Below are 24,755 nucleotides of genomic sequence, written 5' to 3' on the forward strand. Positions count from 1 at the left end.
AACAGCTAATCTAATATATAAAAGTTATATGTTTGTCTGTCTTCATATTTTCAAACTCCATCTCCTCCGAAACTAAAAGTCGCAGAGCGGCGTTAGGGGCCTCAAATAGTTGGGTTTTATGGACCATTCTTTTATGGGTCTTTGGTCGGTTGAAATAGTTTTTAAGGGGTCAAAATTGAAAAAAAAAATCGTTGTACATTTTGTACATTCATCTTAGTTTATTTTTAATTTTGAATTTTTTATCAGTTTTAATGCGTGTCATATTGATACAGTGCTAACGTCACTAGCTTTGAATGCTGCAGTTTTGCTTACAGTTTCGATTCTAGCTGATGGCACCCAAATATTTTTTTATCACTTTTGAAATCACGACTCTATAATAATATATACAAAATCTGGATAAATTAAAATATCATATTTAAGCGTATTTTACGACCAGGCAAAGCCCCCCCACACACACACACACACTAATAAATATATATTTATGAACTTCCAAGTATGAAACAAACTGAAATGTAATGAAAAAGGTCAGATTTATTGGGGAGGGGGAGCAATCCCAAATTGTGGTCTCACCATAAAATTCACTTTCGTGTCATATTCAAGGCGGAAGAGATTGCGTAATTTGTTTATTAATAAGCAGCATAAAATAATCAAACTGGTTGAGAAAAGGTGATTTGGGTTGAACACCTTGCCCAAGGATGCCGCAGGTAGTTGAGATGGGACCTTGGAATACTATTGTGGGTTCACATGGATTTGGGTGTAATGGCAACTCAGGGAAGACTCCATACTCCTCATTGTTCTCAAATATATTCATATATATCGCCATATATATATATATATATATATATATATATATATATATATATATATATATATATATAGTGAAATTCAAAATGGCGTAATGGAACCATATTCAAGGTATTTGCAGCTTCCCTTTCAATTTTCGCATTTTATTTATTTGAAATCACACTTTATTTCCTTTTGACGGATTGATTGTTGCTATTTCTTCTGATGAGTTAAGGGCATAATAGATTCACCAATTGAGATAATAATTAAGTGATTGATTTTGCGCTACGAAACAGATACTGTCAAGAATTGTAAATGTCAACTGAATTTAATTCAGGAATAAATTATAAAATGGTCAACATCATGAATTTTAGAATATAGTTTTTTGTCATTTATTCTATATATTGCTCTGTAATTACATTGAGCTTCTTAAATAAGGATTGGTATATATTATAAGAAAATATATTTCTACAGAAATTTATATATATATATATATATATATATATAACTCACTACTATATATATATATATATATATATATATATATATATATATATATATATTAGTGAGCTACATTCCAATGACCAAAAAGAAAAAGAAAATCAGTCCATAATCATGACTTTTGTTAATTTTTTATAATTTTTTTTTTTTTAATTTCTTATTTACAATTTTTTTATTTTCTTTCCTGACTCCTGACTCGTATTTCGTTTTATTGATGGGCGATACGATCCAATGTGCTATCAAACAATTCATCAGAGGCAAATAGATATTATTACAAATAGATATTATTAAAAATAGATATAACTCATTCCCAAAACCAATGAATATTTTAGCATGCATTTTCGCATGATTAAAATATACACGAAAAAAAAAAAACTTAGAGGAACAACAAATGCTGATTAATTTAGCTTTACTGCAATAATAGATATGTAAACATAAAATGGAGTCCTGCCGTTTCATAGTGGAACGGTCACCGAGTTGAAAAGTTCAACAATTATCCTTATTGAATTAGATTATATTTATTTCAGCAATTTGTTTGTTGAAAACCCCGGCGTCTATCGCATGGTTCATATGATAGGAGTCTTTTGATCGCATTTAATCATTGTCGTAATGTCATTAGATATTACGTAGCTGCTTATCCAACGAATCGCAGATGTCTATCGTAATAGATTCATTTGAAACGGGTGCGTTCAGATTATTCGTGCCACCCACCTGCAGCATTCTAGCTATTTTCCAACCCTGTAGTAGGCCTTTGTCTCTGTTTATGAATCAAAACCTAATTGTTTCTAGATAGCTTCTTGCATATGTATGAGATAGTTTTTCAATCAGTCTGTTCGTCTGTCACAAATCATATTGAAATAGCATTTAAAATATATATATATATATATATATATATATATATATATATATATATATATATATATATATATATATATATATATATACTAGCATTTCAGCCCGGCGTTGCCCGGATGTTTGGAGGTGCATGTTGAGCAGAAAAAAAAAGCGGTCAATTTTTTAAAACTTTGACACCTATTATAACGCCTTAACATTTACTGTTTTTGGCTCTAATCAAGTTATTAAGTTAGATCCATGTTCAAGGAACCTATATCTAAAATTTCAAGTGTTTAGACCCAAAATTGTCGGAGAAGTTTGGTAGAGTTCTCAAAGGTCAAATCGTTGAACTTTGACCCCTTAACAGCCAAATAAATTTTCCCAAATCTCAGTACCCTGTATATCAAATTTCGAGTCTATAGACTTAAAATTGGCAGAGTTATTGCGTAGGAAAATATACACACACAGACACGTTCACTTTTATAGATATGCTAGCATGGGTGTCCGGCGTTGCCCGGGTGTTTGGAGGTTTATACTGAGCAAAAAAAAAGGTCAGTTTTTCAAACTTTGACCCCTATTATGACTTCTTAAGATTTATTGTTTTGGGCTCAAATCAAGTTATTAAGTTAGATCCATGTCCAAGAAATCTATATCTAAAATTTCAAGTGTTTAGACCCAAAATTGTCGGAGGAGTTTGGTAGAGTTATCAAAGGTCAAATCGTTGAACTTAGACCCTGTAGCAGCCAAATTTCTGGCCGAAAACCGATCACATAAATTTTCCCAAATCTCAGTACCCTGTATATCAAATTTCGAGTCTGTAGAATAAAAATTGACAGAGTTATTGCGTAGACAAATGTACACAGACACACACACCCACAGACACATTCACTTTTATATATATAATAGATAGATAGATAGATAGATAGATAGATAGGTTGGATGCAATATATAGTAACGATTTTAAAAGTATAAAAAAAAAAAAAACTCATGCGCCACCACCCAGAATCGAAACCAAATTTATTTTATTATTTCCCCATTCTCTCGTTCAAAACGTTCAGCTCACGATTTATTTTTCCTCTGCCGTCAATGACTGGGCTATGGGAACATGTTTACTGCAAGGCTAAAAATTAAAATATGAGTCAATAACTACGACGTTATGAATTCGTAATGCCGGCGTTCGACCTTTACCTGGCAATTTTTTTTTTTTTTAATTTTCACACTTTTGCACCGATTTTTCCAGGCTAAAACCCAAATATAAAGTTTTGCATGGATTCAAATACCTTATATATGAAGTTTCATGTCTGTAGACCAAAAACTCTAGGAGGAGTTTGGTAGGCAAAATTTGTCAAACAAAAATATATACGTATACATAAATATATATGGAAAACATTTTGTTTGTACTATAAATTTTTTACGCAAATATTATGCAAGTATAAATCATGTAGAATATCTGCATGAATATAATTACACGTAATAGTTAACTAAAGATGATCATCCCATAAGAAAACCGAAAAAACTAATAGGGAATTAATTAAAATGAATGTTTAAAAGAATATGCAAATTAGCTGGATCTTTTGCTAGTGAATGCAATTCCACAACCCATATATAAGAAAATTGTATTTTCTTTTTAAATAAATAGAAAATAGGGTTTTTAATATGAATATCAATACACACAAAAGAAAAACGAATTTAAAGGAGTATATATATATTGCAGATGAGCCCAAGCGTCTTTATATGACATCCTATCTGTCGGTCATTCAAAAGTATTTGTATTTTCTTTGGTTTGTTATGTTTGAATTCAAAATAGTTTTTGTTTATGTCTGCCATGCTTAAGATTCAAAGAATACTATCATATTCAATCTGTTATGCTTAAGTTTGAAATACTATTTTCTCAGTCAGTCATGTGTAGGTTTTAAACAGTTTTTGCTTTATTCTGCCATGTTTAATTTAAAAATATTATTATGTATATTTAAGTTTGGCAAACTATTTTCTTAAGTCTATCATGCTTAAGTTTGAAATAGATTATTTTGTCTGTCATACTTAAGTTTGTAAATAGCATTTATGCTTAAGGTTGAAATTTTATGTCCAAGCATGTTTATAAGAATTTGTATTTATTTGTTAAGTATTGACACATAAATTTGAAGTAGTTTTTTCTTTTAGTCTGTCATGATTAATTCATATTACTTTGGAATAGTATTTTCTTCCGTCTATCTTATTTTAAAATAGTACTTTTTAGACCGACATGCTTCAGTTTCAAATATTATTTTATTTGGTCTATCATGCTAAAGTTTTTAAGTCTGTAACATAGCTTGATCTACGACAAGGATTGGTAACCCACCAAGATCCGACCCGCGAAGGTATTTTGATTGGCCCACAAACATAATTAGCGATGACTTTATTTTTAACATGAAAGACAATGTTTTTGAAGGCCTGCTGTTTCTTTGATTCACACTGGAATATAGCGCGGACGGCTGTGAACGAAATGACGTCATGGTAAGGAAAAATAAGACTATAAAAAACAGAAGGCATGTTCGAGAAGATGATCACGTGAAAGGCGTGGATGACGTTTGAGAGCATGTTCGAGAAGACAATCACATGAGGGGCGTCACAGCGGTAACGAGAGAATGGGGAAATAAATGTCGTTGTACAACAAAAAATACAATATTAAATATATCTTGGCAAAATCATCCCCTGAAACAGCAACTTTATGGCAACCTACCTGCCATATCTAATACCATCAAGGAAAGACGCCTACGATTTGCTGAGCAAGCATGAATTGGTGAGTGATGAATTGTTATGGACTCCACGACATGAACGCACAAGCAAAGGATGACCTAGATCCACATGTATCCAGCAAATAGCACATGATTCAAACTGTGAACTTGAAGATCTGATGGAAGACAGGAAACTCTGGAGAGGAAGAATCACATTGGTCCGGGCAAGGAGCCCGTCCTGATGATGATGATGATGATGATGATGATGATGATGATGATGTACAACAAAAAAGCGAGTTGAAGTTCTTTTCTATTCTTTGTCTGCTTTGAGACTACAACGTGTTGGTTCCTTATAGCATTACACACCGAATTCGAATACTATAACTGCAAAAACATGACCACAACTCAATCACCTCCTACGTAAAAAATTCTTTTTTAAATTAACATAAAAACAAAAGCTGAGAGCCCGTTTATCTGACTGACTGGCGACAGATCTTAAGCGAGGACAGCTTCAAAGTGACAATGTCGTCTTAGTTGGCGTTCTATGTCATTTCTTCAACAGCACCTCCCACCCTGTACGTACATTATGTAAGTTGTTGGAATCTTTCAATCGGCCGTGTTTTGATCTTTTCAATAAAACTTTCAAACATACACGTCATAATTTCATCCATTTCACTTCAGGCGATTTTTTTTCACTTTGAAATCTTTTGACGTTTTGGCTGTGTCAAACATGTGGTATGCCATCCCTGCCCAGCCATGTTTAGCATGTGTCTTTTTCTGTTGCTCTTGAGCCACGTCTCTCTCTATCTTCTCTAAACTCAAGGGCCCATGTTTTCACGTGCTCCAAACTACCAATCCTTGTACTCTTTCGACATAAATACCCCAGACAAATCCGGCAAGCAGCAAAATCCCACCCTTACACAGGAGAGATCCCAGATGCTAGAAAGCCTTCTACTCTAATAGTTTCTTCCCTAGGACTGTTTGGCTTTGAAATTCCTTTCCGGGTTCCAGCTTCCCTGACTGTACTGACATGCAGAAGTTCAAATATAATGTAAACAAACATCTTGCTGCTCAACTCCCTACATAGTATCCCTTCAAATTATATCCCAGATAAAAAAATGCAATGAATCCAGTTTATTCACTTTCATTAACACTGTCACACATTTACAATTTTTGTGTGGGCAATAAAGTAACAAGTAATGCAGCAATACAAAGCAAATATCCTATGTTGAACTGGTATAAGAAATGTGACACAAGGGTCGGAATGTTGGATTAAAAAAGTCAGCGCTCGAAAGGAGGAGCACTCTGACCCTGTAAAAGATGCCTACGCAACCCCGTCAGCATTCTCTGGTAGAGGCGTCTCAGGCGATTAGCAATAAACTAGCCCCTTCTCAAAGAAGGAAGACAAAGCCTGGGAGGGTGGACCGCCTAGAACTGCACAGAACCAGCATTTTTCCGCACATCAACAGGGAGCTGCTATAAGTGGCTTATTCTGCCTTGACAGAGTTTCAAATAGACTTCGTAGCTTAGTGGGGGATGCCCTTTTCTCTTCCCTGCAACCTCTTTCCCACAGAAAAGACATTGCGAGCTTGTCTCTCCTTTATCCTTACTTTCATGGCAAGTGCTCTTCTGAGGTCCAATCTATGGGACCCCCTGGGATGACTTTCACAAAAAACACTCATCTAGCTGAAACCACTATCAATAATTTCCCCGACTCTTTATCTGTGCCTAAACCTAAACATAGATTCCATGAACAAAGTTTCTTTCTTAGAACTGCACGCCTGTGGAACTCTGTTTATTTTTCCTGCTTTTCGACTGAGTACAATATAGTCGTCTTCAAGTCCACCATCAACAAGTTCTTAATGAGCTATCCCCTAAAGTAATCCGATTTACCAAATTTCCACTACTAACGATTACTACAACATTTTCCCATTGACTACTGTACACTCATTAATCCTTATCCTTGAGTGGTCTCAGGGCCTTGATAAGTGGTAACTGCTTTGTAAAAAAAACAAAACTGCTGGGTTTTGTGTATTCATTTAAGAACATTAAAACAAAATAAGAACTATAGACCAATAAATGCAGTCAATAAATGTAGTAACATGTAACGAATTCAGTTTACTCACTTTCATTAACGCTGTTACGAATTTTATGGCAGAAAATGACATGGTGCCACGTCTTGTGTGATATAAGTAAAACTAGTCCTCGGTAATTGTTTCTCGATTGTTGTTACGTCTTTGGGATTGTATAAAGATTTTCACTGTTTGAAGATTATTATCTCAGAAGGAATCATGTGTTTTTTGTGTGTTTTGATAAAAATCATATTTAAATATTAGGTCGGTACAAAAGTTTTTGCTGATTTCAAATTTCATCTGGAAAATGAAAAAAAAAACTGTTTTTGAAGATCTTTATTCATAAAAATAATAACTTTTGCTCTCGATAACTTCATAGCTTGACAATAAGATTATAAATGTCTCGTTTGTAAAATTATTTCGGTTTTGATGCGAAATTTGAATCCAACTCATGTTCAATCTCTTCCTGTGATCTTAACCTAAGGCCATTAAAATGGTTTTGTAATCCTCGAAATAAATGATAGTCCGAGGGAGTTAGGTCAAGCGAATATGAGGATTGGACAAGATTTCCCAACAAATTCTCCCATGAGATTTTTACTCAGTCGTGCTGTATGAAAACGAGCATTATCATGATGAAAGATCACTAATACTTGGTCGTTTTTTGGTCAACATGGGTGAGAATATTGTAGAAAAATAAGAATAATGTTTTAATAATCAAAAAGGTAAAGTTATAAATTAATCATGGTGATATGTTTAAGTAATATGCCAATATACGTAAAATAAATTAAAAATGGTTTAAAAACCGACGAAAATCTTTGCATCGACTTGATACATCAAAAACTTGGAATAAAATAAAAACAGTAACTTTAAGAAGAAAACATTAAAAACAAAACAAAAAGTCTTAGAAAAATTCTGATGCGGAGAGAAAGGGTTTAGCAATTTTATAACAATAGGAAACTTTTTTTTTTTTATTTTAACGCTTGACCTGAAAGTAAAAAAAAATTATTTTTGTTATTTACCGATAAAGTCTATTAAAAAGCTCAACACTTACCAAAGCCTGTTTGGTTTTGGATAATCTTTGTTCTCTTGGACGTCTTGGTTGAAGTTCCACCATCTGAAAATAAAATGAATGTTCATTTATTATTTGTCTCCACCTGGCGTTGCCCAGTAGTGTCTGTAATCACATTTTTACACAGTAAAACATTAATATTTGTGAGTGTATCGGACGTATTGGTAATATTACCTTCAAAACTGTCCCAAAGCGTATTTAAAATTAGCCGTAAAATGAAAACTAACAAAATTTATTGAAGTATTTGGTACTGGTTAAAAACGGATTTTCGTAAATGTTCGCTAAGGCTCGACCGGAAACTGAAGCGATCCACCGGAATATACCGAGGGCTGATCAAGTAGATCAGCCAATCAGAAACCAACAACAAACGTGGGTAGGCAATAAACTGCCAAGCAGACGACTTTTAATAAATTGGAAGACACGGCAATGAATCTAACTATGCTGGACTATTACAGACGCCGTAGTAAGTCATAAATCCTCAAGATCTTTTATACACGACAATGCCACTAAGAAAATCTGAAGAGAGAAATTGGGCTAGACTCGGAACATACTATTACCGATTTGAGGAACTAACCCAAACCATAACCCCAAACCCTAACCTTACTCCCTTAATTAGTTTTTAATCACGCGAAAAAAAAAAGGGTGGATTTACGGTATATTGATGTAAGGTAAGTAGATGATGTTTTTGTTATCAATACATCAAGGAAAGCTATTGACGAGTTGCACTTTCCTTCACATTTACGGGACTATATACACGCCGGGATTCAAAACGGAAGATCAATTTAATTTGAACCCTAACACATCGAGCCCTGATGCTTTGTTCAAAATCTAAATTAGATGAGGAATTAAAAATGATTACCGATACTCTATCCCAGAATGGGTACCCTCTTGATGTGATTTGGTCAGTTATGCAAAGAAAAGTGAGTGAGTTTTCCCAAATTAAAGTTAATACGGTGACTAAATGGCCAATTTATCTTCGTTTACTGTGGTTGGGGGCAGTCAGTGAAAAATTTGCCAAACAAATCGGCTCAACCGTTCAAAAATGCCATTTTGCTTCAAATCTACGTGTTTTCTACGAAAATGGCATCCCCTCGAAAAGACGTTCTACCCATCCCTCATCATAAAAAAATGTAACTTACAATTTTAAGTGTAATTGCGGTACCAGCTACATGGGTCGAACAATGTTATGATTGGATGGGAGAGTCTAACAGCACGTACTCAGCAAAATCAGAAATGAAACATACCAAGCAAATGACGTTCTTGCCCAAACATACGGGTCTTCAATAACTATCTCCTTAAAAACTTGTCATGTGCAGCAAACTCATTTTCAATTCTGAATCGTGCTCACTCCATATTACATCTTAATATCTTGGAGACTATTCACGTTCGGTTGAGGAGACCTTCTCTCTGCAAACAGAGGGAGTGTCTGTTAGATCTGAGTGTGATTAACGTCTAGGATCATTGAAAATAATATCATAATGCTGCTTTATTTTAATCGGTTCCCCCGTTTTCACCCGTAAATATAACGCAACGCAGTTTTATCTTAATTATGCACAATTTCTATCGACTTTTCCATTTTTAATCGCAAATCAGTCGATTCAGCCTGGGAAAATTGAGGGCGAAACCGATCAGCTGACTAACCCCCTTTTTTATTTCTTTCCTCTCCTTTTCCCTTTTTTATTTTTTTAAAACGTATTTTACATATTTTACTTTTAATCATGAACAATAAAAGTTTTCTCTTCATGATTGCAATATTCAAATTTTGTACCCTAAAAAATCGTGATATATATATATATATATATATATATATATATATATATATATATATATATATATATATATATATATAATATAAGCAAGCTGCGCGGCATTGCTCGATCATAAAATACGCTTAAATATGATATTTTTATTAATGCAGACTTCGTATTTACTATTATATTATATTGCACCTAATACATCGTAATGATTTAAAAAGTTAAAAAAATAAAAAGACTCGTGTGCCATCACCGAGAATCGAAACCACAACATTTAGCTTACGATTTACTTTTCCTTTGGACATTAATGCTTGATTTATGATAACATGTTTGCTGCAAGGCTAAAAATTAAAAGACGAATAATAGCTATTACCTTACGCATGCATATTCGTAATGCCGTCATTCGACCTTCACTTGCAAATTTCCATTTTTTTTTTTAATTTTCACACTTTTGCACCGATTTTCCTCGGTTAAAATCCAAATCTAAAGTTTAGCATGGGTTCGAATACCCTATATATGAAGTTTCATGTCTATAAACCAAAAACTGACAGAGGAGTTTGGTAGGCAAATCTTTTTAAATAAATATATGTATATATATATATATATACGCATACATAAATATATATAGAAAGAGTTTTGTGTTTATTATAATATTTTACGCAAATAGTATGCAAGTATAAATTATGTAGAATATCTGCATGAATATAATTACACGTAATAGTTCACTAAAGATGATCATCCCATAAGAAAACCGAAAAAAAACTAATAGAAAATTAATTAAAATAAATTAATTAAAATAAATGCAAATTATCATTTAGATGGATTTTTAAAAGAATATGCAAATTAGCTAGATCTTTTGCAGATGAATGCAATTTCACGACTCATGTATAACAAAGTTGTATTTTCTTTTGAAATAAATAGAAGAAAGGGTTTTTAATATGAATATCAATATACAAAAGAAAGAAAGATTATAGGACTATAGATATATAAAGATGCCGTTGTTGGCATATAGATAAATCAAAGAATGACGAATGTTTGGAAAGGGAGATTGCTTATAAAGTTTGAAGTGCAATGTTGAAAAGACATTTTGAAGTGTATCGCCCACATTAGAAGATGCCGCTTCCACCATCGCTTGCGGACAGATAAAGACTATCTTACATTTTCATGAACGCTTCACTGATCACGTACTCTGTGATCATAGTGAACCTTTTTTTTTACGATTACGGCTTCAGCAATTCCGTCATCGCATTCTAACGTCAATCATCCAAATCCACCGATCTCCAAAGTGATACCTTGATTGCATATATTCTTTTATGCCAAGGCTTCATCGCTTATCAAGGCCGAAAGCCACTCGAGGATAGTAGATAATGAGATTGTCAGTCGGCGATGTACAACAACCTTCATTGGAAACAATAGATAAGAAGACGGCTCAACAAGAATTTGTTAACATTGTACTTGAAAACGACCATGCTGTATCCAACTGGGACGCAACCACGTGGTATTGTGTTCCACACATGGTTTAGTTATAGGTACACAAAAAAGGAAATTCTTTACAGTGGTTGAAGCTAGATGAGTTTCTGCTGTGAATGCTGTGAAAAGGGCGGTAGCAGAAATTGGAGCTCAGCCGATCACCTATCATAATAATTGGGCTGGTGCATCTGCTGCTAGTCTCTCGCTCCTTGACAAGGTTCAAAAGAGAGTCGCCAATCTGATAGGCCCTGAACTGGCATCTAAGCTTCAGCCTCTGTCCCATCGATGAAACGTTGCGTCCCCCTGCCTGTTCTACAAGCATTTTAACGGTGAATGCTCTGACGAACTGCAGACACTTGTGCCCCCACAACGTAGACACCCTCGACAAACCCGACAGGCAGCTAAATCCCACCCCACACAGTAGAGATCCCTAGATGTAGAAGATCTTTCTACGCCAGTAGTTTCTTCCCCAGAACCGCTAGACTCTGGAATTCTATTCCAGGTCCCTGCTTTCCCAACTGTACCGACATGCAGAAGTTCAAGTGTAACGTGAACCGACATCTTGCTGCCCAAATCCCAACATAGTGCCCCAGTAGTTGATGTCCCTGATAGTAGCCCCCTACACCACAGTGGCAATGTGCCTTGTTTGGGGTGAAAATGTAAAAAAAAAAAAGAAAAAAGAAAATAACGAAAGAGCAGAGGAAGACCAACAAATTCACTTATGTGTGAAAAAGGGTTGTAGAGAAAAGATCATCCCTTACCGGATTTAATTCATTATTTATATATACAGTACGCCAGTGCTTTGCAGCCTTTTGCTGGAGCGGAACCCCATGGAAATATTTCACTGTTTCATAGAACCCCCATGCAATAATTTAGTTGTCTTGTGCAAATAAACAGCATTTAAAACATAAAATGAAATGAAAATACTTATGTTCAACGTATTGTACATGTATATAAAATGAAAAGAAAATTGTACGTATATTATTTAATGTGAAATTTGTTATTAAGATGAGTATTATTTATTCATTTATTTATTGCGGACTATTATCCTCATCTTTTTCTTTGTTGTTTCACGACGTTTCGGCCAACTATTCCTCTGGCCTTCGTCAGGTGGTAACCGCGACAGGATAGGAACTCTGAATCTCCCAACTGCATTCTCAGTTTGTTGTCATCTCACCACATTTTGGCCAACTTGACCAAAACGTGGTGAGACAACCACAACTATGGATGGCAGTAATTGCTGAGAATGCAGCTAGGAGATTCGGAGTTCCTATCCCGTCGCGGTTCCCACCTGACGAAGGCCAGAGGAATAGTTGGCCGAAACGTCGGGAAACAACAACTAAGAAAGATAAGGATAATAGTCCGCAATAAATAAATTAATAAAAAATTGTAGATATTTGAATAAATTACATCTACTCAATAAGTGTTTCTTGCACAACTCTTTAAGATTTTGTCGTGTTTTTGACAGACACGCACCAAGTTTATCTTCCACAGGCAATTGTGCTCGTTTCTTGCTCTTAATGGTTGTCAGAGATTCTTTTGATTGCATAATAAGAATATATAAAAGCAAACCTAATTGTTGCAAGTTCATTTTTCCAATGTATCGAATTTAATTATATAAAATTTAGTATATTAAAACGTTTTTTTTTTAATGCATGTAATAATAAGGTAGATTTTCAGTATTGAATTTAACATTCTCTTTATTTGTTCCTTGTTCTAATTTGATAATTTCGGAACCCCTGGATTGTATTGTTAAAGTTGGAGTTATCGAACTTTGTGGCCTTCTTCGATATGTTTAGTTATGCTCCTTGTCTCGAGTGGATATTCAATATGGCGTCCGGCCTACAGGAATACTTGTTTATCCTTCGTCGTGGGAAGTACTAAGTGAACTAACATTGGTAGCAGAGCGAATTCTTTCGTGTGACAGATATTATATCTTTTCAACTTACGTTGAAACACAATTGAAAGAAAGATGGCGTCCTTTCCGAAACAACCTCCTATTTTGCAGAGTGAAGAAATGTACACCGAATGGAAACAAGACATAAATATATGGTCTATATTCACGGATTTACCTAAGGAAAAACTGGGCCCACCCGTTTTTTTTTTTTTTGTTTTTTTTTTCTGTCATTGCCACAAACTATACGAGAATGCGTTTGACACTTAGACATCAGATATCAGCCGAACTGGCGGATTAAAAATAATTACGGACAAGTTGGACGAGATATATCTAAAGAACGAAAACACACTCGCATACATGTCATTCAAGGAATTTTACTCTTATGAAAGAGTATTTCTCTTGTGTGTCAACTTTGACTAGTAGCTCACCTAGGAGAAGGCAACTCTGATTCAAAACCTCTACTGCCTTGTGGAATCACCCAATCAGGGGAAAGGCTAAGGGAGTAAACCCGGACAGAAAATCTGGAGACAGAGTCTCTAAGGTGGCCTGACTTTATATTGTCATAACCGGCAACTCCTGTAGCGTAGTTAGAGCCAAGCTGTATCAATTCTGTGTTTCCCTTTGATTTTCTGGCTTCACACAATGGGGGGGGGGACTACTGCACGGGCAACAGCTAACCTCCCATATCCCCCTTCCCAGGCTATATCATCGTCTCCCGAGACGGACGGTTGCCACCAACAACAACGATTCAGGAGAGATGTGGTTGGTGATAACTCAACTCTTACTTCACAATTACACACGCAGCTACCCTTACAGAGGGTATCCATTGTCTTCCAAGACAGAAACGAAGCTTTGACACACTACAAACAAACTACATTAATTTATTCTTAATTTTAAGTTATTGTAATCTAAGATTTTTAAATAATATTCAACTAAAAACAAACAAAAAAAAAATCAATACAGTGTGAACACTGAAAAACTTAGGTAAAATGAGAAAAACAAACAAAAAAAAACAATTATTTTAGAATTTAGAGTGAGAAATTAGTTTCGTCTATAAATTTAACATAAAATAATCCACCATCTCTTGCGTGAAAACAAAAACAAAAAAAATTTTTTTTACTACTAAGTCTGAATAGCTAACAATTAGGTTTACATTAGGGCTACATTTAGGATTAGGTTGGAAAACTTTAAAAAATTTTTAGAAAATAATTTATTGAAAAAAAAATGTTTCTAAAAAATTAAATAAACTGTGAAATTCAGCTATATCATTGCAAATTAGAATTGAAAGATTTTTTTGTTTCCTCGACTGTACTAATATGCAGAAATTTAAATTGAATGTGGACAAACATCTGGCTGCACAACTCCCTATTTAGAATGCCCTTAATTCGCATGTTCCTTACATCTCAATGTCACTGTGCCTTATTTAGGATGAATAGGAGCAAAAAAAAAAAAAAAATAATAAAAAAATAGAAACAAAGTTTCTTACCTGGCATAGTTTTTGTAGTGACTTCAGTTGTAATGATACGTGTTTCATTTTTGTCTATAAAACAAAAGACATGAATATTTTAATGGAATCATTAAACAATCATATCATACATATTTATAGAAGACAATACAATGCAAATGTGTAATGGACAGAAACAAATTAAGGTGGTGGAATAAGCTATGCAACTTCACATTTATTAATCCAATGCATGAGAGTATATATATGTGTGTGTGTGTATATATGTGTACATATGTGCGTACATAAATATGTGTATATATATGTTTGTATATATATATTTGTGTGTGTGTATATATATATATGTATGTATATATGTGTGTGTGTATATATATGTGTGCATATATATATGTATATGTGTATGTGTGCATATATATGTGTGTGCATATATATATGCATGTGTATATATATATGTGTATAAATATGTGTGTATATATTTATGTGTGTGTGTATATATGTGTGCATATATATGTGTGCGTGTATATATATATATGTGTATATATATGTGTATAAATATGTGTGTATACATATATGTGTGTATATATATGTGTGCATATATATATGTGTGTGTGTATATATGTGTGTATATATATGTGTGCATATATATGTATGTGTATGCATGCATATATATGTGTGCATATATATATGTGTGTGTATATATGTGTGTATATATGTGTGTGTATATGTCTGTATATATATATGTGTGCATATATATGTGTGTGTGTGTGTGTGTGTGCATATATATATGTGTGTGTATATGTGTGTATATATATATATATGTGTGCATATATACGTGTATGTGTATATATATATGTGTATGTATATATATATGTATATATATACATATATATATATATGTATATATATGTATATTTTGGCAGCAAGTCATTATTCAAGCACGTCTGATTGAACGTAAACACAACAGAGTTATTCTTTTTCCAATTTTTTCTGAATATCTTTTCCATTAGCCGAGCAGTCATTTTTATTTCAGGTGGCGTGTTGTATAACGCTTGAGACGAATATGGCTGAACAACAACTTTTGGGCGCCATTTTATACAACATGCCAACTGATATAAAAAAAAGACTGCTCGACAAATGGGAAAGATATCCAGAAAAATCAGAAAAAAGAATAACTCTGTTGTGTTCAATCAGACGTGCTTGAACATTATATGATGATGATGGACTCTCCCATCGATTGCAACATATGAGGTTCCAACGACTATTTAATGAACCTTGTGTTTGAATCTAGAGTGACCTTTAAGGCCCGCTGTCTTTGTTTTATCGTTATTTCCATGGCAAGTGCTCGTCCGAGCTCCAATCTCTGGTCCCTCCTCGCCAATCCTTCATGATAAACACCCGTCTAGCTAAAACCACTGTCAGTAATTTCCCCCACTCTTTATCTGTACCTAAATCAAAACGTAGATTCCATGAACATAGCTTTTTTCTGAGAAGTGCACGCCTGTGGAATTCTCTTCCGTTTGCCTGTTTCCCACCTGACTACAACTTGGACGTCTTCAAGTCCAACATAAACAAATTCCTGATTAATCGCCCCCTTAAGTAAGACGCTTTATCAAATCTCCAATGCCAACTATTACTACGATATTATCCCATTGATTATTGTACACAAAATAACCCTTATCCCCGAGTGGCTTACGGGCCTTGATAAGTGGTGATTCTCATGTAAAAAAAAAAAAGGAGCAAAAATAACAGACTGGCCAAGAGTGTGTGTTGCTCTGAAACACTTTGAAGCTCTATTCGTTTATCTTGTTTCTTTCAGCTTGACGATGTTGGATGCAGAAAAATTCTCGATTCCAGTGTAAATTACAGTCTGCCAAGCTTTACGTAATGAGGCAGTATTCTCAAAATCAGTGTGTGCAATATTTACAGCTGCAAGATTACTTTTCAGCTTATTCTTAAACCTGAGAAATGGTTAGCCAAAATTCTGTTGATCACCCTCAAGCTTACTGTACATGAGAATCTTTACAATTCTATCATCTTGCATCCGTACAACATGACCAGCCCATCGTAACTGTGCCCTCAAGAGGAAGCTCTCAATACCACCAATGTTACACATCAGTAGAAGATCAACATCAGATCTTCTGTTGTTCAGGGTTAATCCACAGATTGTTTGAAGATATCCCTTGTGAAAGACGTCCAATTGCTGAATCTGTCTACGATCCATACAGAAGAGTAGTGAGGATGACTGCTTTGTACACTTAGATTTTCGTCTCAAGACAAATACCTATGTCATTCCAAAGGCAGTGACATTGTTTGCTGAATACGTTTGACGCTTTTGCAATTCTATTGATAATTTCCTCATCCAAAGTTCCAGTTGAATTAACTTTACTACCAAGGTAGTTAAAACTCTCCGCATACTTGAAGTCAGTTCTGTCAACATATATTGATACCTCAGGGAACCTGCGTATGGGTGAGTTTTGTTTCACACCTCATACTTGTCTGGGTGTAGGTGTAGGCTGGTAAACAATCTCTGTTTTGGAGATGCTGATGGTCAGACTGAATGCTTTGCAAGCAGCAAAGAGCCTGTCCATCAGGTGTTGAGCTTCTTTAAAAGAAGTTGCCACCAGAGCTGCATCGTCAGCAAACAGCAGATCGTGGATTATGCTGGTCCTTGTCCGAGTTTGGCTTTGAATCGTTGGTGATTGAAAAGGTCTCCACTTGTCCTAAATTGAAGTTATGTCCTCTAAGTTAATTGCTGCGTTCATGCTTTCTGCAAGTCTTGACCGTTCTTCGACTCATTTAAGGGGAAGTGTGTTCATGTGCTTTGGAACTTGACACTTCTTCACTCTTCTGTGCAATAGATGCAGTGTCACTTTGCCCCGAAGCAGATCATGATCCGGGAGGTAACAAGTGGTGTGAAAGGACCTCGTCTTTTACTTCCCCCTTTTTTATCATCACATAATCTATCAACTGCCAATCTCTTTTATGGCTAGTTTTCTGCTGGAACCAGATGTTTGTTATGCATAAAACAAAAAGAAAGAAGGCAGAGTCCATTCGCATTCATAGAGCCGATACCATGAGCGCCCAAAACACTTCACCATTACTGACGATCATTTCCAACTTTAGCATTCAAATCACACATGAGGATGATTTTTTCCTTATGCTGAATGCCAGGTATTACATCTCGAAGTTCATTGTAAAAGTCATCCTTGTCTTGCTCAGAACTGTTCAAAGTTGGAGCATAGCAACTTACAAGAACTGCACGTGTATTATGCTCCAACTCCAAAGTCAGTGTCATAATTCTATCTGATAAAGTCCTGGGTAGTGAAGAAAGATCGTGAACAAGATTTCATGGCATACAAGTCCGTCGACACTGTTGTTGAATCAGACGAAGCAGTCAACTATCCAACAGAATTTTTGAATTTGCTAGATTTGGCAAGGATGTCACCACAGCTACTGGAATTGAAAATTGACATGCCAATCATCATGTTGCAAAATATTAACCAGCCCAAGCTTTGTAATGGCACACGTCTTTCAGTAAAAATATTAATGATTAACATCATAGAAGCCACAATTTTGACAAGGCCTTTCAAAGGTGAGGATGTCCTGATTCTGCGCATTCCTATAATTCATACAGACATGTCATTTCAATTTAAGAGTTTTCAATTCCAAATTCGACTGCCATTTGCAATCACGATCAACAAAGCGCAGAGACAATTTTTACAATTGTGTGGCTTATATTTACACACTGATTGCTTCTCACATGGGCAATTATGTTGTGTATTCTAGAGTCGGCAAACCAGGCAATCTCTTCATTTGCACAGAAACTGGAACCACCAAGAATATTGTGTATCCATAAATATTGGAAAACTAAACATAGTAGAAACATGCATTTTTTTTTCTTCCCTTTAAATGAATTGAGCCATAGAAACTCATGGCAGGGTACAGCTAGTATATATATATATAAAATTAAAATGAATGATGAGGAACAAGTTATATATAACTTTATTATATCATCAGAAAAATAAGGAAAAGTTAAAGGGAAATTAAAAAAATCTCTTTAGGCCATGGCATTTTGAAGCTAAATGCTTCTCATCAGAAGAGAAAGGCTAGAATTATACAAAATACAAATATAGAAAAACTGGTTTAATAACGTTTAGATATGAAATGAAGGAACAGGATAAAATGGTGAATAATAATTAAAAGTAAATACAACACATAAGGTTAAATAGGAGGGCTAGCATATAAGAATAATATAATATATTTATATATAAGATAAAAGAATGACAATACAAAATACTAGACTACCATGACCTGTTGGGTCAGTATATGTTATAGTTAGCTATGGAATAGCGAGTAATTTAATTATGCCAAAATATGCGCGCTTGCATGTACAGCAATGGTCACCACTTTCACCATAAGGAATTTCATTGCTTAATATCCGGAAAACTATTTATTTGCGAAAAATTTAAATGCAATATTCGTTTTAAGCATACCCAAAAAATCTAGAAAAGTTGTCATTTTAAAGGAAAAGGTGGAAACCAAATAAAATTCACCAAAACATCTATTTTAATATTTACTTAAAAAAAAAAAAGCAACATTATATACAGTGTTGGTCATCCGTACCTTAAAATTTGTTTGCCATCACTTCCACCAAATGGTTTTGTAAACATAGAAGTGCAACTTTTAACAAAAGCCAGTATAGCACGAAGCATTTATAAGTCAATGTTTATAACATTTGCGCGTTTTTAGCTAAAAAGTCTATTGTTTGCATAATCTTTACAGTATTAATAAACATTGCAAGTAATTTTAATGTCTTTAAACTGCCAATTACGGAATTTAATGCAATAAGAAAAACTTTAAAATAATTTTAATCATAAAAAACTATAGCAAATACGTAAGAAAAGTAACTGCTATTGCTTTTGGTTACAGTTACACTAAAAAATAGGATTTACTGGTTAAATAGTTTTAATTTCTTCACGTTTTTCTTAACCAAGCAGTTAACTACGATATGTCATTTTACTGCCTTTGGTAACAGTTACTTATTGTGCGATTTATGTTCCATTTATAAAAAAAAATGTCAGATGTTATTGTGTGTTGATAATTAATTAGTTTTCTTTTATTAACACAGTTTCAACGATTGGGCAAGCTGATCTGAGAAATTTTAACGTCTTTAAACTGTCTATTACAGAATATATGAAAGAATTTAAATCATAAAGATATTTGTTTTGTTTTTGTTTGAAAACTATTCCAACTTGCAATGAAAAATAAAAATAAAATTCGTAAAATGCCGATGTAAAAAAAAAGCAGAAGGGATTTTGTTTTTGTTTGCATTTTTTAAACGTGAAAACTGTCGATTAAAAAAAAAAAAAAAAGCTTTCATGGTTTTGTTTTTATTTACTTATGCATGCACAGACTTTTTCAAACCGGAAACTGTAAATGTAGATGGACGGTTTCAACGCCAAGATTTGAATTTCATAACATAATAGATATATACCAATGCATATAAATTTAATCGTTGATTCAATAGGGAGATTACATCAATTAAGGTGTAGGATAAGTAAACTCTTTAGACCTAGGTATTTCAAAGCCTAATGCTTCTCATCAGGAGAGAAGAGGCGGAGCAAAATAATGCGGCGTGAGAGAAAAAGGGTAATACATTGGAAATGTGGAAGGAGCGTTGGTTGGTGTTACAGCATATCACCCCTTTTCAGGTTATTTAATGCCGAATCCAAAGATTTTGAAGAAAAATTTTTTAATAGAATATATTTGTTGTTTTCAAGTCGGTTTCTATTTAACCCATAGTTGGGACCCTAACAGGTACTACCACTCCGGGTCAGAGTGGACCTGGGAACAATGGCAATTAAAGGGTGGCTCCACACTCCCCAAGCCCGCAAGCTGGGGCCTCACCACTGGATATAGTTTAAGGTCATATCCAGGACCATGGAAGGAGGGAGATAGGAGAACTACAGTATTTAATGCAGTAAAGGAAGAAAATTGTGGATATTACATAGTGGATATAGGTTGTATGTTGCTTGCTGTAATGGTGAGCGCCATTTTGAATTGCCTTGTGCTAACGCAGCTAAACATAAAATAGAAACAAGTTGCTATGATAACTAAGAAAACATGATGGCTGCAATAGAACTTCCGCTTTATAAATAGGTTTCTGTGAAATTGCTCCATTTTTATTTCAAAAATTTTTTTTTAATGCAAATAGGTCACAAACCTAGTAAAGCGAAATAAATTCTTTTTAATTAATTTCTCAACATATTTTCTTTTTTCTTTAAAAATATTTTATGTCGCTTTTCTATACATTAACACCGTAGTACCTTTAACGTACGTACGTACGTGTGTCACTGTTTCCAGATTATAAATTATTCAATCGGGAGATCCTATTTATTAAAAAGGAGGATAGAAGGTGATAAAATACTACAAACATTAAATCAATAGATAGATTCGCTAATTTAATGTTTGTAGTATGTTATCATATTCTATCCTCCTTTTTAATAAATAGGATCTCCCGATCACCAAAGATGCGATGTCAACAAAAAAAAATTTATTATAATAAAAAGATAATGTCACTTTTGATTCGTACGCGAAACTAACATATACCTTCTTAGTCTTCTGCCTAGGATCTAAGGGTATTATCTGTTCTGTCTAAAGATGGCATAATGATATTATGGGGCTTCCATTCGCGCCAGGCGTCCATACAATAGAAATATGTCATAGACTCCTATAAGCATGTTAGTGATAAACTGTAATAACCAGATAGATTCTGACACTGCATTAATCAGATTACTTAGATAAATACTTTTGCAGTTTTAACAAAAGGGCTACAATAATATCGTGGGGTCTCCATTCATGCTGAACGTCCACAAAATGCCCAGCAGCAACATATTACATATGAAAGAAACCTCTGTAGAATTTCCACAGGTCCCACTTAGTAGTGATGCTTACTAGAATGGCATGATAATAGTTTAAAAGTGGATACACAGGTTGGATGTTGGGATGTACATGCAGCTGCTCAAAATACCTGTAATCGTCTGCACGGTGGTCACGGTGGTGGTTTTGCCGTCTTTCGAGGTGACTGATGTAGTCTCAGTTGTTTCTGAAATGAGTTCACATATCAATTGGTTAGATTAAGTCAAACACATAAATAATTCAGCATAAAGTATTTACACAGCAAGATAAGAAAAATGTAAAAATTCAGTCAAAAACGAAAAATTCCACATAAGAATAGTTAGGTAAAAAAAAATGAAATCTTCTTTTATAGGTAAAGTAAGAATTAAACTAACGTGTACAGAAAGTTGCGTGATGGGAAGAAGTATTGTGACATAACGAGGGACCCGTTTGAGTGGAAAAATTTGAGTGACACTTTTAAAGGTCAGATATGACATCAAAACAGAAGTCGATAAAACTATGTAAATTTCAACTAGGGATTTTCTACCTCTTAGCTGGTAAGATTTCAAAGAGGAGAATGTGCTCTCCCTAATGAGGAGGCGTGCACAATGTAATTAAATGTAGCGAGATAAGCTCTCTCTCTCTCTCTTTCTCTCTCTCTCTCTCTCTCTCTCTCAAGCAAATCCTCAGAGATGCCATCAAAGTGGAAGTTAATTGAAACTCTATATATTCTGTCAGGGTATTTTCTACCCCTTAACTGACGAAATTTCAATAGAGGAGAAACGTGTCAAGAGTGCTGTCGCCAAATGATCTATCTATCTGTCTATCTTTTTCTTTCTCTCTCTTTCTCCTACACATACGAAAATAACCCCCTCTGATGTTTTCTGTGAGTGTTCTTCTCTTGAAATAAACCTTTTCATGAATCAACATTGAGAGATGGACGATGGCTCGATGGTTAATGACACGGACTGACAACCTGGATGTGCCAAGTTTGAATCCAGTCTATACCACAGAAACATTTTCATTTAGGATGTTGGTAACCTTCACGTGGTCTTTCCTGTAAATGCCCGATAGCTTTCTAAAAAATTTGGAGACTCTGAAGAAGAAATTATCTGAGGAATTGGCCAAAATCTCACAAAAAATCATTTGTGACTCATGCAAAGCATTCACCAAACGTTTGCAACATTGAGCCTGGCCAGTACCAGATGGGTAACCATTTGGGAAGACTAGGCGCTGTATGTCCCACAGGGCGGTTACATTGAATAAGGTTTGAATATTTTGAATGTAGTAATACTATTCTATATATTTACGCATTGTTTAATTTATTAAATAAATATGGTGAAAAAACTTTGTAACGTTAATTATTGAACAGCCTGTAAATCAAATCTCAAAGCAAATATTGGAGTTAATGGTTGTTCTTTTAATTTCAGAATAGAAAGAATTACAAACAGCGTTTTCGAAATGAATGAGATCGATTTTCTTGATGCAGATATAAACTATGATCACTCAATATCGATCTAATTTAATATCTTCACCATCTAATGCTGAATTAATCAACGTTTGTTTCCTTAAAGCCTTTGTTTTCTTATTCATTTATTTTTTCCTTAATCACTTGAAATAAGTGCAAAATGATTAGAGACGGTTTAGGGATTAAGTTATATTTAAAAATTAAAGTTCCACTGAATAAAAGTGTTAAGTAAAATAAGTGCTAACTGAAAGTCTTCTAGAGGTTGAAGGTTCAATCTTCAGTATTGTGTGATACTAAGAATACACTTACTTAAGGCTTGAGCCCGTCCATGGCTAATGAAATGAGAAACGGCTACCCTAGTGGAATAAATAAAGCGTTCCATTCGAAATTCTGTACAGGTTCCCAAGTTCGACAGAAAGATTCCTAAGTACAACAAGGTCTAGACTATACCACTTATTTACTTAGCACTTTTATTCATTGCGCCATACAGATTCACAAGTTCAATATGAACATTACCGAGTTTGACAAGATGTATTTGAAGGTGAGGGGTGTGATATTATTTGGAAAATAAAAACCAAAATCAAAACATATAATCTGAATGATATGTAATCAATTCCCATCTCAAAAAGCATCCTAACCTAATCCTTACTTAAGGCTTCCACCCGTCCATGGCTAATGAAATGAGAAACGGCTTCCCTAGTGGAATAAATAAAGTGTTCTGTTCGAAATTCTGTACAGATTCACAAGTTCGACAGAAAGATTCCTAAGTACAACAAGGTCTAGACTATAGCACTTATTACTTAGCACTTTTATTCATTGCGCTATACAGATTCACAAGTTCAATATGAACATTACCGAGTTTGACAAGATGTATTTGAAGGTGAGGGGTGTGATATTATCTCTATATAAATAAAATGAACTCATTTTTTCCCGTCTGATTTTGACCTTAATAGGATTAAAAATCAAGATATTTCATGCAAATATAATATGCACAAACGGCAGAACAATATCTGAGGTGTGTTATAGGCTTATTATTTCTCAAATTTCTCGATAATCTTAGATTTCTATACTTTTTCTGCTGAGAAGTCACGGCCAAAATCGGTTAAGATCAATGGAAGTGGTAAAATATTTTCTCTCTTATAAATTCCTCCTCCCCCTGCCACCACTTAACACCGTTTGGGGATCGTTCACAAGGAACAGTTGAGAAGAGAACACCGGTTTGGCTTCGTAGTTCTTTCATGTGAAGTTATTTAAAATCACTAAACTAAGCTGCAGTGCTCTGTGGCGTAGTGGTTAGCGTGCTGGACAATTCACATTATATTTTCACGTTCGCGCCAACCTACCGTAGTCGTTTTTTTTTTTTTTTCCTAAACAACTGGAATGGACTTTTCTTGGTGGCCGAACTGTTAACGTTACAGATGTTTTTTTTTTTGTTTTTTTTCACACTTTATTTTCCTACTTTTACTCATGACTCCGGGTTTGATCCTTCCTACTTACCTACCATAACATTTTTTAAAACTCCCCCCCCCGTCCCGGAAACAAACACTCGGGCAACGCCGGGTACCCCCGCTAGTTTGGAGAATAAAAACCAAAATCAAAACAAATAATCTGAATGATATGTAATCCCCATCTCAAAAAGCATCCTAACCTAATACTTTATCCATTACGCCATGGGGTTTTATGAGATGTTAAAGACTTCTACACAGTCACGGCTGACAGAATGAGAACAAACTATCCATGAGGATTAAATAAAGAATTCTGTTTGAAATTCCATACAGATTACTGAGTTTGACAGAAAGATTCCTAAATTCGACAAGAGACACCTGAAGAAGGT

General features: G+C 34.5%; 1 protein-coding gene across 50 annotated transcripts in view; it reads right to left on the minus strand.

Annotated features, from left to right (window-relative positions):
* LOC145261258 (uncharacterized) overlaps positions 1-24,755 on the minus strand; it is a 652,396-nt gene that overhangs the window by 125,098 nt on the left and 502,543 nt on the right. For all 50 annotated transcript variants that reach the window (XM_080119659.1, XM_080119671.1, XM_080119664.1 and 47 more), the window contains 3 exons: positions 21,587-21,661; positions 14,581-14,634; positions 7,956-8,018 (listed from right to left, as the gene is read on the minus strand). In XM_080119659.1, coding sequence (XP_079975785.1) covers positions 7,956-8,018; positions 14,581-14,634; positions 21,587-21,661 — 192 coding nt within the window. The remainder of the gene's footprint in view (positions 1-7,955; positions 8,019-14,580; positions 14,635-21,586; positions 21,662-24,755) is intronic.

This window comes from Euprymna scolopes, chromosome 37 (genome assembly GCF_053919585.1).
Source record: "Euprymna scolopes isolate OS-2025 chromosome 37, ASM5391958v1, whole genome shotgun sequence".
Classification (NCBI taxonomy): domain Eukaryota; kingdom Metazoa; phylum Mollusca; class Cephalopoda; order Sepiida; family Sepiolidae; genus Euprymna; species Euprymna scolopes.